The following is a 17,139-nucleotide window of genomic DNA, read 5'->3' as shown; positions in this document are numbered from 1 at the left end:
CGTCTAATGCCAAGTAGAGGACTGTGGTGGGGGGAATGTGGGTAAAATTTGATCATCTGCCATCTCCTACAACAGGGTTGGGCAAAACAAAACAACTTGAAGAAGTTAGACAGATGTCTACCCATTATTCAGACAAGCTGCCAATAGTGGACATTTGTCCCAAGCCGGAATGTTTTTGGTGTGCTGGCTACATTGCTCTTTGGATTTGTCCAATCCTGCTCAATGCTACTTTACAATGAAGCTGCAATTTTTATGCCTTAAACACACGGTCGGACTTTTGACCGTGCAAAAGTCCGCCGTGAGTCTGTTGGAAGTCCAATGGAAAGAAAGAGAACAGATTCTCTTTCTCAGGTCCGTCGCACTTCCGACAAAAAAAGTCCAATGGAGGCTACACACGGCCGGACTTTCCGTGAAAAAAAGCCCGTCTGACTTTTGTTCTCAGAAAGTCCGGCCGTGTATATGAGGCATTGGACTACCTTTATATAAGGATCTCAACAGCATCTGAATACAAAAATGCATTGCCTATATTTGCCAATCACATTTTTACAAATCAATGAGATTTACACTGAACCAAGACAGCTAATCTAAATCTAATCAGTTGCAATGGGGTAACATATCCTCCCTGCAGACACTTGTTACATGAGGCTTTATATCTGATTTTATGCTTATCCAGTTAGTTTAGATTTTTTCTAAATATAATTAGAAGATTCTTTTTATTTATTTATTTTTGCATTAAGCCTAATTTTATGTGCAAGTTGTAAATTTGGTAATTGAAGTCATAAAGTTTACTGCTCAGACTTATCTAATGCACACGTAGAGTGCAAAAAGGGAGGGCTGGCAATGAGCACAGGAAGGGCATTAGGCCAAATCCAATTCAAAGATGGTTTAGGACAATAAAAGATGCCTTGATGCAAAAAAGTGATAACTGGAAGTAGCTATAATCCAGGTACCTAATTAACATTTATATATAAGCTATCTAGTTAGATGTCTGCCCTCACTGTTATCTTAAATTGCCTATCAGAGGGCGGGAAGGCAATTGTCTCATGGATCCTTGGATGAGGGCTTGGAGATTCGCAGGGTGTCCTTTGGACTTTACAGTGAATGCAGCAGGGGACTATCACTAAACATCAATGTTGGGTGCTTGTAAGTGAAAACCAGGGTCCTAACAGTTCAAGAAAAGTTTTCTAACTTTGCCTATCCTGGCAGAGGTTGCAACTGCAGATCAGTTATGGCTCCTGTCAATTTGGACTATTTACAGGTTAATTTGTCCTAAAATAGGAATCTCATATGCTTCTGGGGGCTCCGATGAGGAAAGTTTTTTTCCCAAAATTTCCATCCAATGGCCATGGCCACTACAAACTATATGACAGCGTCAGGATTCTCCATAATGTAGTTCAAATAACTGGTGAATCCAGTTGCAAGAATGTGATACTTTCATTATGGCTTTGGTGGAAGGGATGGAATCCACTGGAGTGTCAAACAGTTATACGAAGTTACCTTCAGCTTTCACTTATTTGCATTGGCATTAAGCTGTTGTTGCCAGCCCTCCCTTGTAGAATATAATGTGTTATCTTAGCCAAGGATGATAGATTGCAAAGCACCGCAAACATAAAAGCAGACACTTAACTGTTATTTTTACACGTGGCTGACTGTAAAAAGCGAGAAAGAATTTGGCGTGGACAGAAGATGTGATTAAATCTTCTACTGTTAGGAGATCCTACTCACCCTCATCTTCATCAATGTGAGAAAACTTAAGAGCTGGGACTGGGACTAGACGTGGGCTGGGCGGATAGGATGGGGGAGATGGTTTGTCAGAAAAGTAACCTGAGAGGTATAAGGACATAATAGTTTCAGATGGGAGTGTTAGAAAATGTTGATGATTGAGAACTTCAGTGAAAGATTTCTGATTCTTGTCGCTCTTGGCAGCTTTGCCCTTTAAATCACCCTTTATCTCCAGTTCGAGGAGTCCATAATAATTTTTTGCTGATAAAATTGGGACAATGGGAATATAACATGTAGCCGATGTGTTTCAGGGGCCAAAAAATCCCTGTGCACCAGAGCTTGGATGAAAAATAAATAGGCTGCCCATAGGACTCTATCTAAAGCATGGGTGCTTAACTTGTGGCGCTCCAGCTGTTGCATGTCCCATCATCCCTGTGCCTTTGGGAGTCATGCTTACAACTGTCAATGGCTTGCAATGCCTAATGGGACTTGTCGTTCTGAAACAACTAGAGGGCTACAGGTTGAGCTCCCATTAAAGAAACTCAGAGAATAGTGTTCTTTATCTAATGCCCCGTTCACACGATCGGTTTTCCTGATGAAAAAAGTCAGATGAGAGCTTTTGGTTGGGAATCCCGACCGTGTGTATGCTCCATCTGACTTTTTCCAACAGTAAAACAGCCAAAAATGGCCCACAAATGATAGAGAGCTGGTAGAGAGCTGGTTCTCTTTTTTCCCATCGGGATTCCCGACAGACTTTTTCCCGTTGGAAATCCCGACCATGTGTACGGGGCATTAGAAAGAACATTCACCTGCTTGTTTGCAATACATCCTTATGGGCTCTTGAGAAGATCTGTTGACCCTCGTTTCTTGAATTTCACTGGGATTTCTCAGTGGAGGCCTTTTTTACCGTTGGGAGGAACACTTTTTGTGGTAGAGCTTCCAAGAGTCAGTCATCAAGCCCAACCAACGATCTGTTAAAAGATCTTTTTTATCCAGCGCTTCGTATCTAATTTTCATTAGACTGTCCATTTAAACCAACTGGTTGCAGATTTCAGCAAGCTCCAACCCTCCTTCAAGTAGTTCTAAACCTTCGTGAAGCCTGCAGTTCCCATTAGGATCTGTGCTCATTACCGCCAAACTAGGGCTGAAGAGTGTGCTAAAGTCTTCAGCTGCTTAAAGTTTGTTAAAATACTTTATAAAATCTTGCTTTACATACTGCTCTTACAAAACGGATGCCCATGTGGTCAGATCAGAAGTTGACAAAAACAGAATGTTATGTAATGGGAAGTGTCTGAATTACAAGCTACTTATGTTTTACAAATCCACCATTCTTCCTTCCGTTCTCATGTACTGTACTAGAAATAGGAAGAGACAAATCAGATTGGTTGCTATTGACAAAAATAATTGTTCTTTGGACAATCTCAATCATAGGAACTGCAGTGAGTAGTGGCTAGTAGTAGGTTGTTCCCGCCGCTGTCCAGTCAGCGTACTTGATCTAGGTCATTGTTTGCTGCAGCCAGTGAAGACTTATTGCCCAACTACAACCAAAATATTTTTGTGAGAAGTGTGGAAGGGTTAAAACCTCAATCAACATTTTTTCGCCCTACTTTTTGTCTATCGGACAGAATAGGAAGTGAGGGAAAATCTCCAAGTGTCAGACATGAAGTTAGGGGGAAGCCACTATAGTAGAGGAATAAGGATGACACAGGGCTAGTTCAGAAGCTTTTGTCCAGATCAAGTTTATTTATCATTGCCTTCAGTAAAAAAGGCCAATGGCTTGTGTGGGTTTCAATGGGCTTCCTTCGGCAGGGCTTAGAAATGCAACAAGAGCTAATATCTGGATGATAGTCAATGTAGTAATGTAGTCACAGTTTATTGCAATCTGAGTCAAAGTGGTTTTGGAAAGGAAATCTGGGCTGTTACAAAGTACAATGGAACCTCGGATTACGAGCATAATCCGTTCCAGGAGAATGCTCATAGACCAAAGTACTCACATATCAAAGCGAATTTCCCCACTGAAGTCAATGGAAACGAAAATAATTTGTTCCGCATTGACTTTAATGGCATGCAATACCGCATGTAGCTGGTGGGGGGGAGGCGCCGGAGAGCCTCGGAAACACACGGAAAGGCCCGGAGACAGACTCGGCTGACCTCGGCAAACCTGGGAAAGGCTTGGGAACGGAGTATTTCCATGTCTTTCTGAGCATTTCCCAATGGCTCCAAACAGCGCCGTTTGGCTATGCTCGGCTCCAGTGCCCCCCCCCACCTCAGGCCAAATGCAATACTGCACACCGATTTGGCTTGAATCCTGCTCATTTTGCAAGACAACACTCGCAAACCGAGTTAGGATTTTTAAAAATACAGTGCTCGTTTGCGAACCGCTCGATAACTACGTTACTTGCAATCCGAGGTTCCACTGTACCTTTCATCCATGGCAGCTGCTGGTCTCATTCCAGCATCATGGTTTTGACTGTCCACCTGCAGAGTGATTGGTGTAGACAGCCTCTGGGTGGAGACCAAACCTGTTTTAAGCCTGACAAGTCCTTAGTGTCATGCTTGTGATAGTGTTTGCAACACGTGCTCCAAGCTCCCTGTTTGCCTGTCTTGTTCTTGGGCCTTGACCTTTGCCTTCGCCTAATCCATGTCCTGCCAACTAGTTTGGAATTCCTTGCTATGCACTTTGTACTACTTTTTGAACGCTGTTCTTTGACCACAAAATAGACCCCAACTACTCTCTGAACATTTTCTGCCTTAAACCCAGACTACCATGGAACCCCTCTGCTTGTCTGCCAACTGCAAGTACCTGATTGCTGTGCTTAGCTTGTGCCTGCTCCGGTTAGGTAGCCAGGCGCTATAGCATTATGTATAAGGCCTGGGGGCAACTGAGTTCCGGTAGGCCTGCTTGCCTTATGGGAAAGGGGGCTGCTATAGGTGTAGAACACAGTGCCAGCTATAGTGCCTGACCACCAACCCTAGGGGTAGGCGTTACACTTCCAGTCTCCAGTTCTGTAGGATTCGAGAGCTGACTGTTATGCCCCGTACACACGATCGGAAATTCCGACAAGAAAACCTTGTTTTTTTTTTCTGACGGAAAGTTGGCTCAAACTTGTATTGCATACACACGGTCACACAAATCTTGTCTGAAATTCCGACCGTCAAGAACACGGTGACGTACAAGACGTACGTTGGGCCGAGATCAGTGAAGTTCAATAGGCAGTTCGGCTCTTCTACTTGATTCTGAGCATGCGTGTTTTTTTTGCGTGTCGGAAATTGCATATAGATGAACGGAATTTCCGACAAGAACTTTTTCCATCGGAGAACCTGCTCTCAATCTTTTGCTGGCAGAAATTCTGACAGAAAATGTTGCATACACACGGTCGGAATATCCGATCAAAAGCTCACATCCAACTTTTTTTTATGGAAAATGTGATCGTGTGTACAGGGCATTAGAGGGATTTCCCTTCACTTCCATTTGACTCGCATCAGACAAAAGGGTAATAAAAGAAAGATGTCTCCACTGGCAGGGCCGTCTTTAATATGGTTTGGGCCCTGGGCAAACATTTTTTTTGGGCCCCCCTCCAGCTTATTTTGGGCCTGGCTGGTTCACATGCATGTGTTTTGGCGGCCATCATTTGTGCAGGCACAGCAGCCCATTGATTTGAATGGGCTGCCATGCCTTCGTATATATAAAAAATAAAAGAAATAAAGAAATATATAAAAAAAGTTTTTTTTATATAAAAAAAAGGGGGGTTGTCATCCGGGGCCCTGGGGACCTCCAGACCTCTAAAAAAAATTGGCCCTTTAATAAAAAATAAAATAAAAATATATTAAAAAAATATATTTTTTTAATTTAAAAATAAATAAAAAAAGGGGGGTTGCCATCTGGGGCCCTGGGGGCCTCCGGGCCCCTGGGGACCCCTAAAAAAAAATTGGCCCTTTAATAAAAAATAAAAATAAATTTAAAAAATATATATTTTTTTTATTTAAAAATAAATAAAAAAAAGGGGGGGGGGGGGTTGCCATCTGGGGCCCTGGGGGCCTCCGGACCTCTAAAAAAAACATTGTCCTATGGTAAAGACGGCCCTGTCCACTGGGGACATTACCAACTTGACAGAAGTTCTACTCCATCCCACGGAATAAAAGTTTTGGTTGCAGTTGGACTTTATCATGGTTATTGAAGTTTAGAGAACTGACCAAAGGCCAACTATGACAAAGGATGATATGTTCAGGAATTCTGGGAAATTTGACCGATCTTACAAAGCTGAAATAGTCACCTGGAGCGAACACCTTTAATACGAGAATATGTTTCACTAGAGTTCTCCATTAAAACAGTGGGAAAAAAATGACTACATGCATTATGACATGCTATTTAGAAGGCAAGCAACTGGTCAGTTGAGGCACATCATTAGAATCGGTTGAAAAATCAAACTAGTTTGGCAGAATATATGAAATGATACACATTACAAGAATACAGAAACTCTTCACATAAATTAAAGGGGTTGTAAAGGTACAATTTTTTCCCCCTAAATAGCTTCCCTTTCCTTAGTGCAGTCCTCCTTCACTTACCTCATCCTTCCATTTTGTCCTTATTTCTTCTGAGAAATCCTCACTTCCTGTTCTTCTGTCTGTAACTCCACACAGTAATGCGAGGCTTTCTACCTGGTGTGGAGTATTGTGCTCGCCCCCTCCCTTGGACTACAGGAGAGTCAGGACGCCCACTAACACACAGCTCCTTTCTCTATCTGCAACGTAGAGCACGTCCTGACTCTCCCGTAGTCCAAGGGAGGGGGCGAGCACGACACTCCACACCAGGGAGAAAGCCTTGCATTACTGTGTGGAGTTACAGACAGAAGAACAGGAAGTGAGGATTTCTCAGAAGAAATAAGGACATTAAAAAGCAAAATGGAAGGATGAGGTAAGTGAAGGAGGACTGCACTAAGGTAAAGGAAGCTATTTAGGAAAAATAAAAATTGTACCTTTACAACCCCTTTTAAATGTTAGGATGTGTTTGTACATTAAAAAAGCAGCAGGTGTTGATAGTCCCCATCCACAATGGATATCAGCATAAGACCCCCCACAAGTTATTGTTGGCAGACTTGTATAAGCGAGAAATGCTACAAGCTGCAACACAGAGGGGGTTATTTACTAAAGGCAACCCCACTTTGCACTACAAGTACACTTGAAAGTACAGCCGCTGTAGATCTGAGGTTGACATGCAAGGAAAAATAACCCCAGCACTTTAGGTTGCACATGATTGGATGATAAAATCAGCAGAGCTTCCCCTCTATTCAGAGCTTCCCCTCAGATCTACAGCGACTGCACTTCCAAGTGCACTTGTAGTGCAAAGTGGATTTGCCGTAAATAACCCCCCAATGAGTTGCCCTCTAACAAGTGGACAAAGTCATACAAGAGAATGGCTCAAGCACCACTCCCCAAATTGATGGCTACAATTGATCCATTAAAGCTTCACACTGCAGTATGGAGTAGCTGACGGCATTGGTCCAATGCGTCACTGTTCACCATTTCAGGTCCAATTCCGGTCTGAATTTTTGGCTGAATTCAGACCAAAAAGAGACCAGAAGACGCACAGGACTCCTGTGCAATTTGCTCCGAAGCCGCGCCAGAGATGTGTGAACCAGCTCCATTGGAGGCCGGCATAGGTGTGTGCAGTCTATTGCATTAGGGTGTTCACTCCAAAGCTCCAACACATATGCGTTTGAAATATTTACTGGCCTCTTCACCACTCTCCATCCTGAAACAATGGGATGAAGGGAGCACATGGGGGACCCGGGCAACAGAAGGAAGAGTAACTGGGAAAGGAGGGGTGGCATACATTTGTACCAATCCCCTATATTTTCCTCCTGTGGCAGCTGAATGTTGACAAAAGGCAGGAGGAGGAGAAGCCTACTTTCAGCTGCTGCAGGAGGAAAATACAGATCGGTTCCACTAAATTCCCCCCCCCCCCCCCCGCCACCTCTCCTGTCCAGGTTCTAAGGGTCAGCAAGGAAGGATTGCAGTTTACCTGTCACCGGGGCTGTCTTAATGAGAGGGCACACCTGGGCACTGCCCAGGGGCCCCAGCTGCATGGGGGGCCCCTGCCCTTTCCCCAAAGTAGCTTGTCCTTGAGCCCGGGCTGCCCCTCTACATCCCAGATGTGCCCCCAGCACTCTGACCCCTCTTCACCCTAGATATCCCCTACCTCCTACCTACTTGATTTCAGTTTTACCTGCACTGTCTCCATTGTAGGGGCCCCAGAGCATTACTTTGCCCAGGGGCCCATGATGCTATTAAGACAGCCCTGCCTGTCACCTGCCCACCATTGACAGGTTACCAATACCAGGATTAGGGTGTGCCCAGGAACACCCCTTGCGCACGCCTATGGAGGCCGGGCACAATCTCCTGACATGCAAATTGGATGCAGAGAAACCTGCATCCAATTCGCAATAGTATGAACCCAGTCTCAATATAATCAAGTGACGCAGAAGGATGAAATGTATAGATTTCATTGGAACCCCCGACATGTTTTGGAAAAGGGACCTCTCTCTCTCTCAGTCCTTACAATGCAATCTATGATTTTTTTTATCGGCAAGGTTCTCTTAGCTAGATTCAGGTAGCTTTACGCCGGCGTATCAGTAGATACGCCGACGTAACTCTGAATCAACGCCGTCCTAAATTTAAGCGTATTCTGGAAACCAGATACGCTTAAATTAGGCTAAGATACGAGCGGCGTAAGTCTCCTACGCTGTCGTATCTTAGGGTGCAATATTTACGCTGGCCGCTAGGTGGCGCTTCCGTTGAGTTCAGCGTAGAATATGCAAATGACTAGACACGCCGATTTACGAACGTACGCTTGCCCGTCGCAGTAAAGATACGCCGTTTCCGTAAGAGGTACGCCGGCGTAAAGATAAAGCTGCCCCCTAGGTGGCCTAGGTGGCCCAGTCAATGTTAAGAATGGCCGTCGTTCCCGCGTCGAAATTTGAAATTTTTACGTTGTTTGCGTAAGTCGTTGAATGGAGCTGGACGTAATTTACGTTCACGTCGAAACCAATACGTCCTTGCGGCGTACTTTGGAGCAATGCACACTGGGATATGTACACGGACGGCGCATGCGCCTTCGTAAAAAAGGTCAATCACGTCGGGTCACCACCCATTTACATAAAACACGCCCCTGCTCATACTCATTTGAATTAGGCGCGCTTACGCCGGCCCCATTTACGCTACGCCGCTGTAACTTAGGAGGCAAGTGCTTTGTGAATACAGCACTTGCCTCTCTGATTTACAGAGGCGTAGCGTAAATACGATACGCTACGCCGCCGTAAAAATGCGCCCGGCTACCTGAATCTAGCTATCTGTCTTTGATTAATCGATTGTGGATAGGATTGTGTATTGTGTACACGTGTCTGAGCTTTTAGATGCACAATGAGTGGCAAAATACCTCAAGAGATGTGTGCCAACTGAAACATTAGACAGTGGAATATTAGTAGGGATTGGAGACGGACAAATGGCATCAGTCAAACAAACACAGAGAGACAAAACACATGAGTCCAGTGGTGGTTAGTGGTGGGCCATATGGACAACTGTTGATCTGTATTATCTTTTCAGTAACACAAGGTGTGTTTGGTAAGAGGTCACGACTTTACTTGAACATTTTCAGTTGATAATACCTTCCATTGTGGGAGACAGCCTCAGCAACTGTTCCTACTCTCCCCCTTTATAGATAATACAGAGCAGTGGTGTATTTAGGTTTTGTGCTGCCCTAGGCCTGACTAAACTTGTGCAGCCTCTAATTTAAATATGACCCACCCCTTCCTGTCAAGGCCACACCCCTTTCTATTTAAGACCCGCCCTGAAATTTTTCAAAATTGGGACACTAGTTCTAAAGGCCTGGGGGGGGGGGGTGGGGTGGATTCCCTTAATTTGCATACATTTCCTCACTTCCTGTTTGTCTATGGGACAGGAAGTGAAGGGAAATCTCTGCAATGGGACAGGGATGGTAAAAAAATTAACTGACAGGGGCTATAACCCTCCCTTACTCTATCCAAAATAAAAAAATAAAAATAAAAAATCGTTGCCTATAGTTCTACTTTAAGCACAAATTTGTAATAGTTTTATGGAGAGGAATAAGAAGATATAACCATGCCAATGGTGCAGCAAAAAACATATAGCCAAGTGAGGAAGGTTTGTGTTCCAGGATGATAGGACAGTCAAAATTAGAAGCAGCGCCCTCCCCCTTAGTTGTGGAATGCCAGCCGCCCGCCTACCGGAAGCAGTGCGGCCGCTTTATGGGGGCGCTAGACTAATTTGCTTCTCAGCCCAGTCCACCCCATAAGAGCCGGCGGGGACTCTTTCCGTGCTGCCTGCCTGCAATGTGCTGCCCTAGGCCTGGGCCTTGTTGGCCTAGGCCAGGATACAGCGTTGATACAGAGAGGTGTTAATTACATAGGGTACACGATGACAGGTATGGGTCCTGGGCAAGAGTTATATTTCTCCAATATTTGGGTTGTGGTCCCTTTAAAAGAGAAGTATGGGTTTTAGTTTTATTTTAGATTCATACTTTCCTCGGTGGATGGAGCATCAGACCGATGCTCCATCTGTCCCCCGGCGTCTCTACACTGAGAACCGAGCCACTGAACATCATCGATGGCTCGGTTCTCACAGATCCCCAAGAGGAAAGCGGCTGATTGTCAGTCAGCGTCTTTCCTTTCTGCTTCTCCATGCTCAGTGTGGGGGGGCGGGGAGAGGCTGTCTGATGCGGCTCGCTGAGACTGCCATCAATCAGGGCAGCTGGTGGATCCCGACTTGGAAGTCGCGATGACGCGCTGCCCCGACTTAAGGCAGTGACGTCAGCGGAGAGCGGACTTCGGACTCCAGTGCTGCCGGCAGCACTCGCGGCCCGGATGAAGAGGCCACAGCCACCTCTGAGAGACTCGGAGCTATGGGCTCCAGATTCGAGGCTATAGCCCCAAGAGCCACCCCCTAGCGACGCCACTGCTTGTAAGTACTAACAAGGCTTCACAATGGCTGGACTCTTTATAAGAGGTGTTGCAGTGTTCAAATCGTACTACCTGTTCATTGTTATAGTTAATGTGATAATGATACCTGCTGGATGACAATACCATACAGTGTTCATGGAAATACACGCACACACACGCACACACGCACGCACACACACACACTTTCTTTTTACCAATCTGTATTCAAGAAAACTGACCTCCGCAAGCTGAAAAAGAAAAAAAAAAAAAACCCTGTTAGATCCTGTAAACATCACTCAATCTACCAGTAAGCAGTATATATTGCAGCCTGACAGTTCTTGGATGAGGCGGATGCAATCGTTTTCCTTTCTCAGGCTTTTTTTTCACTTTATTTTCACCTGGTGATTCTGACACAAAAACACGCTTCCTATCTTACAGTGATCCTAGGAAAGAACTACAAAACACCTTAACCTCCTCTCCATAAAATAGACGGGGAGGTGTCCACATTAGGAAAACTAGCAATATTGGGCCAGATTCAGAAAGACTTACTTACTATCACTAGATACACCGTCGTAAGTCCTAATCTGAGCCCGCGCAAATTTAGATACGAGGCACTTACACCGTCGTATCTTAGATGCATATTTACGCTGGCCGCTAGGTGGCGTTCCTGTTGTTAAATATGCAAATGAGCAAATACGCCGATTCACGAATGAACGCCAGGCCGCCGTATCTATTTACGTAGTTTGCGTAAGACTTACGCCCGGCGTAACGTTACCCCTGCTATAGTGAGGCGCAGCCAATGTTAGGTATGGACGTCGGGACAGACGTAATTTACGTTGTTTGCGTTAGTCGATTCACAATTGAGCTGGGCGTAAGTTACGCTCACGTCGCTTTCATTGACAAGTAGTGACGTGATTTGGAGCATGCGCACTGGGATACAGTCGCGGCCGGCGCATGCGCAGTTCGTTCGGCGCGGGGACGCGCTTCATTTAAATGGTACACGCCCTCTACCTGCTGAATTTGAATTCCGCTGGGTGCTTTACGCTACGCCGCCTCAACTTTACAGGCAAGTGCTTTGTGGATAAAGCACTTGCCTGAAAAACTTGCGGCGGCGTAACGTAAATGACATACGTTACGCCAGCAGAAAGATCCGCTCATCTTTCTGAATCTGGCCCTTTGTTTATGATTTCAGTTCACAGGAAGTGACAAGGGCACCTGATTTGAATGGTATCAAGTTAGTCGACTAAAAAGTTTTAGTTGACGAAATTAACACTGGGCTGGATTCAGGTACCTTTGCGCTTTTTTTGCGGAGGCGCAGGGCAAAGTTTTTGCCCTGCGCCCCCGCAAATTTACTGCGCTACCCGCGATTCACGGAGCAGTAGCTCCGTAAATTGCGTGTGCGCTCTTTAAAATTGCCCGGCGTAAGCGCGCGCAATTTAAATGATCCCGTAGGGGGCGGGAATCATTTAAATTAGGCGCGTTCCCGCGGCGATCGTAGAGCGCATGCTCCGTCGGGAAACTTTCCCGACGTGCATTGCGGCAAATGACGTCGCAAGGACGTCATTTGCTTCAAAGTGAACGTGAATGGCGTCCAGCGCCATTCACGAATCACTTACGCAAACTACGTCAAATTCAAATTTCGCGACGCGGGAACGACGGGTATACGTAACATTGGCTGCCCCTGCTAATAGCAGGGGCAGCCTTACGCGAAAGATGCCGTACGGAAACGACGTAAACTGCGTACGCAGGGCTCGCGCAACGTTGTGAATCGGCGTTAGTATGCAATTTGCATACTATACGCTGAGCACAACGGGAACGCCACCTAGCGGCCATTGCAAGAATGTAGCCTAAGATATGCGGGCATAAGAGCCTTATGCCGCGCATATCTTAGGCTGCAGTCGGCGTAACAAGGTTCCTGAATCAGGAGCATTCGTTACACCGGCGCAAGTAAGCAATTGCGCTACGTAACTATGGTTACACAGGCGCAATTGCTTCTTGAATCCAGCCCACTGATATGAACCTGTCACACAATTCAGACTTCTCATGGAAATCAAATGATGCAGAGAATATGTTATATTATGTGATCCGGATATCTTGAAGTCTATCATTTTTTGGCACATTAAAAATATTTCAGTATCTCGATAACAACACTTACCACAATGCTGGCTCATCTCCTGCCTAACATAAGTTCGGATTTCATCCTCCTGGTAACAGAAAGAACACATTCATGTGATATGTATTTGTACTGAGAAGGTGATGTAGAACAGATCACCCAATAAACGCATAAAGGGTCGGCATAAGGCAGAATAGACCCGTGTCTAGGGGCACCATGGGTGACCACCCAGGGCATAATATATTGCTACACAAATACTTCTACAGTTCAGATAAATGAAATTCCAGCTGAAATAAAACTCACTGTCATTCCTGGAGATCCTCTATCTCCTTTACCTCCATCTGGTCCCATCATACCCTAAACATAGAAAAGAAACAAATGTTATACTATAACACAGTAGCAATAACCATGTTTTTTTTTTCAAAATCTGAAAAATGCTAACACATACCATATATACTCAAGTATAAGCCGACCCGAATATAAGCCGAGGTACATAATTTTACCAAAAAAAATTTGGAAAACGTATTGACTCGAGTATAAGCCTAGGGTGTCCATGTGCATTCCTCACTGTGCCTCACTGTGTCCATGTGCTTGCCTCACTGTGTCCATGCCTCACTGTGTCCTTGACTAGACTGGCGTTTATGTATATTGAGCCGTCTCAAGTGGGCTTTAAATCAAACTGTGGTGCTGAAATAGATATAACCTCAGAAATGCCGATTAGTACGGCCCAATTTCTACCACATCTGACACCCTAAGAAGGAGCGGGCAGCTACGTGCAGCTGAAGAAGAAGGTTGGGCATCATTTTCTATAGGTGTGCATGGCACAGACCCCCTAATTATCTTTAGTGCCAAGTAGATGCCCCTTACTGAGAATATACAGGAGAGTAAACAATGTGTTGAACTCATGAAGTCTGGGCAGTTCTTAGAAGAATTCTGGACTAAAAACTTCTATGTACAAATTAGAGAGCTAAAGAAGAATGTAGGTGTGTCTTATGGAAAAGTTAAAAATAACTCCAGCCATACCTGCTCACCCCGTTCTCCTGGGACTCCCGGAATTCCACGTGGCCCAGTAATGGCCTCTCCGGAAGGGCCTCTGTCACCCTAAAAATATAAAAACATATTAAACATTGTAGTACTAAGCAGTGGCGGTTGGTGCTCCAAATTTTTGGGGGGGTGCAAACAAACTGAAAAAAAAAACCCATCAAACACAGCCCCTGTACCCATAAATTGCCGCCGCTGTGCCATCAAACGCAGCTACTGTACCCATCAATTGCTGTCAGTGTGCCCATCAATTGCTGCCACTGTGCCAATCAATTGCCACATCTGTGTCCAATCAATTGCTGCCACTGTGCCCATCAATTGCTGCCACTGTGCCCATCAATTGCCACCACTGTGCCCAATCAATTGCCACCATCGTGCCCAATCAATTTCCACCATTGTGCCCCATCAATTGCCACCACTGTGGCCATCAACTGCCACCACTGTGCCCAATCAATTGCCGCCAGTGTGCCCATCAACTGCCACCACTGTGCCCAATCAATTGCCGCCAGTGTGCCCATCAATTCCCGCCAGTGTGTCCCATCAATTGCCGCCAGTGTGCCCCATCAATTGCCGCCAGTGTGCCCAATCAATTGCTGCCAGTGTGCCCATCAATTGCCGCCACTGTGCCCAATCAACTGCTGCCAGTGTGCCCAGCAATTGCCACCAGTGTGCCCCATCAATTGCTGCCAGTGTGCCCCATCAATTGCCGCCAGTGTGCCCATCAATTGCCACCAGTGTGCCCCATCAATTGCCACCAGTGTGCCCCATCAATTGCCGCCAGTGTGCCCATCAATTGCCGCTACTGTGCCCCATCAAATGCTGCCCCAGTCTACATCCTCCGCCCAGCACTTACCTGACTCGGCGATGTCCTCCACGCTCCGAGTCCTCCATGTCGTCATAGGCATCCAATCACAGCGCCTGTCGCCTCAGCCAATCAGGTGACCCGAGCACCTGATTGGCTGAGAGGCGGGTTAGTGTTAGGGAAGCGATTTAATTGCTTCTCTGACACAACACTGTGTCAACAGCCAACGCACAGCATTGCCCCCGCTGTTTACCAATTTGGAAGCCTATTAGAGCCCACGGGTCTAATCAGGACGCCTATTAGAGCCTCCGACAAGGGGCCCGACACCTGAATAGAGGGCGGCAGCAGCCACAATAAATAGATTCATGAATCTATCTATTGGTGAGATAGAGCGGTGCAGGAGAGAGGGGCGGCGCTCCTGCGCCCTTTATGGACGCACCGCCACTGGTACTAAGTGACGATATACCGTATAATAAGAAAATGTGCGCCAATACAACATTTATCTACCAATTATCTGAATCACAGGTTTCATCATTTTGGAGGCATCTCAAGCTTTTCATTTTCATTTTCATTTTTAGAAGTGCAAAGGTTGCCCAGACCTAAAACCAAAATATATGTAGCAATAAAAATGACCTTCACTTATACATTTTCTCACCTTCTGTCCTTGCAGACCTTCAGGGCCTTTTGGACCAGAAGGTCCTAGAGGACCCGGAGGTCCAGAAATCCCATCGATCCCTCTTGTGCCGGTTGGACCAACTGGCCCTACAGGACCCTAGAAAACATTAGAACTCAGTGGGTTAAGGTATCAAAGAAATCCATTCTATTAATATAATAGAAATAAAGCATTATAACAGTGTAAACTATATGATCAAGAGTATCCAGAGACCCGCCTGTCCAACATCTTATTCCAAAATAAGGGCTATTAATAGGAAGGTGGCACCTCTTCGTTGCAATAATAGCTTATGCTCTTTTGGGAAGACTGTCCATGAGATTCTGGAGCATTGTTCTTGGGACTGGCTCAGTGTAGCAACCAGAACATTGATGAGGTTGGGACCTGAGGTCGGCTATTAATATGAATGGTGAGTAGCAGCGCTGGGGGGAGTTTTGATCAGCTGAATTAGGTGCTCTTGATCAAGGTCATCTGCTGATCTGAGAACTGTAGTGGGGACTTTTAATGGCAACTCTAATCACAGGTATTGTTACTCACTGTGTCTCCGACTTTGTGGTGTCTCGTAGCAGTGACACCTATGCCGAAATCAGGAGATAGGGTCTCCTCCAGCCCCTCCCACTTCACATTCCTCACCAGTCAGCTGACCTTTAGTCTCTGCCACCCAGCCATGCCGTGAACTGAATGGGCGGCTGCGAAGAGGCTGGGAGAGCAGCGCTGGCTTCAGGAATAGCCCAGGATTTGGTGACCCCTGGCAAATCATCATTCGACCGCCGAGGGGGTCCCGACCCCCAAGTTGAGAACCACTGCATTAAGGTGAAAAAACATCTGATAATTACTGTCTCCCCAGCCCCCCATTTTACTTAGCTGGAAAGTCTTGAGAACGCGCTGGATCTCAGCCCGGGCTTCTCGGCTCTTAATTGGATAGATTGATAGCAACCCAGGAATTGGCTTGCGTTGCTGTCAATCAAATCCAATGATGCAGTCACCGGGGGGCGGGGACGAGTCCAGCAATTGGCGGCTATGGACGCCGAATGTAGGACACGGGAGTGCGCCCGCAAGGTAACCCCCATGTGAGAGCGCTTCCCAGAGGGGGTTATCTGAAGCGGGGAGGAGCCGAGACAGCTGCCGAGGAACCCCAGAAGACGGCGTTCGGGGGCCACACTGTGCAAAACTAACTGCACAGTGGAGGTAAGTATGGTATGTTGGTTATTTTTTTATTCAAACCTATAGTACCACTTTAAGCAAGTAGAAAATTGGTGAGGTTGAGACATGATGTTGTCTAAAAAGATAAAGATGGTCTTTGTTGCAATAACAATTTCTGCACATCTGGGAAGGCTTTCCATGGGATGCAGGAGCAATGTTGGTGGAATTTGCCCAGTTTAGCAATTATTACATAGGCGAGGTTGAGAACCAATGTTGGCTATTACTATAAAGATGGTCTTTCTTTGTTGCAATAACAGCTTCTGCTCTTTGTGAGACGCCTATCCATTAGACGCTGGAGCAATGTTGGTGGGATTTGCTCAGATTAGCAACTAGAACATTAGTGAGGTTGGGAACTGATCTTGAATGACTTGGCTTGGTCAATGTTACCTCTTCCTAGAAGTGTGAGATCTTTGTATAGGCTGGTAAGGTTTCATCCAAGCGAAATGCCAGGTCAACACCACCGGGGCAGAAATCTGATAAATTGACTTATTGGAAAGGAAGTGTTCTATGAAGACCCTTTGTGGGTCACTGATCTCATCAATACCACCCTTCATATGGCCATGTTTGTTACTGAAGACTACAAGGCTGTAACCTGATGTCCAATATAATACGGCAT

At 45.8% G+C, this 17,139-nt stretch overlaps 1 protein-coding gene across 1 annotated transcript in view; it reads right to left on the bottom strand.

The window, feature by feature from the left end:
• Positions 1 to 17,139, bottom strand: part of COL7A1 (collagen type VII alpha 1 chain) — a 262,626-nt gene that overhangs the window by 7,489 nt on the left and 237,998 nt on the right. The window contains exons 112-117 of the mRNA XM_040360996.1: positions 15,306 to 15,422; positions 13,831 to 13,908; positions 13,111 to 13,164; positions 12,850 to 12,898; positions 10,934 to 10,942; positions 1,726 to 1,824 (exon numbers count right to left, since the gene is read on the bottom strand). Of these exons, the coding sequence (XP_040216930.1) occupies positions 1,726 to 1,824; positions 10,934 to 10,942; positions 12,850 to 12,898; positions 13,111 to 13,164; positions 13,831 to 13,908; positions 15,306 to 15,422 (406 nt within the window). The remainder of the gene's footprint in view (positions 1 to 1,725; positions 1,825 to 10,933; positions 10,943 to 12,849; positions 12,899 to 13,110; positions 13,165 to 13,830; positions 13,909 to 15,305; positions 15,423 to 17,139) is intronic.

The sequence above is a fragment of the Rana temporaria genome, chromosome 7 (assembly GCF_905171775.1).
Source record: "Rana temporaria chromosome 7, aRanTem1.1, whole genome shotgun sequence".
NCBI lineage: Eukaryota > Metazoa > Chordata > Amphibia > Anura > Ranidae > Rana > Rana temporaria.
Note: the sequence above shows the minus strand (reverse complement) of the source record. Positions and strands in the feature narration are given on the sequence as shown.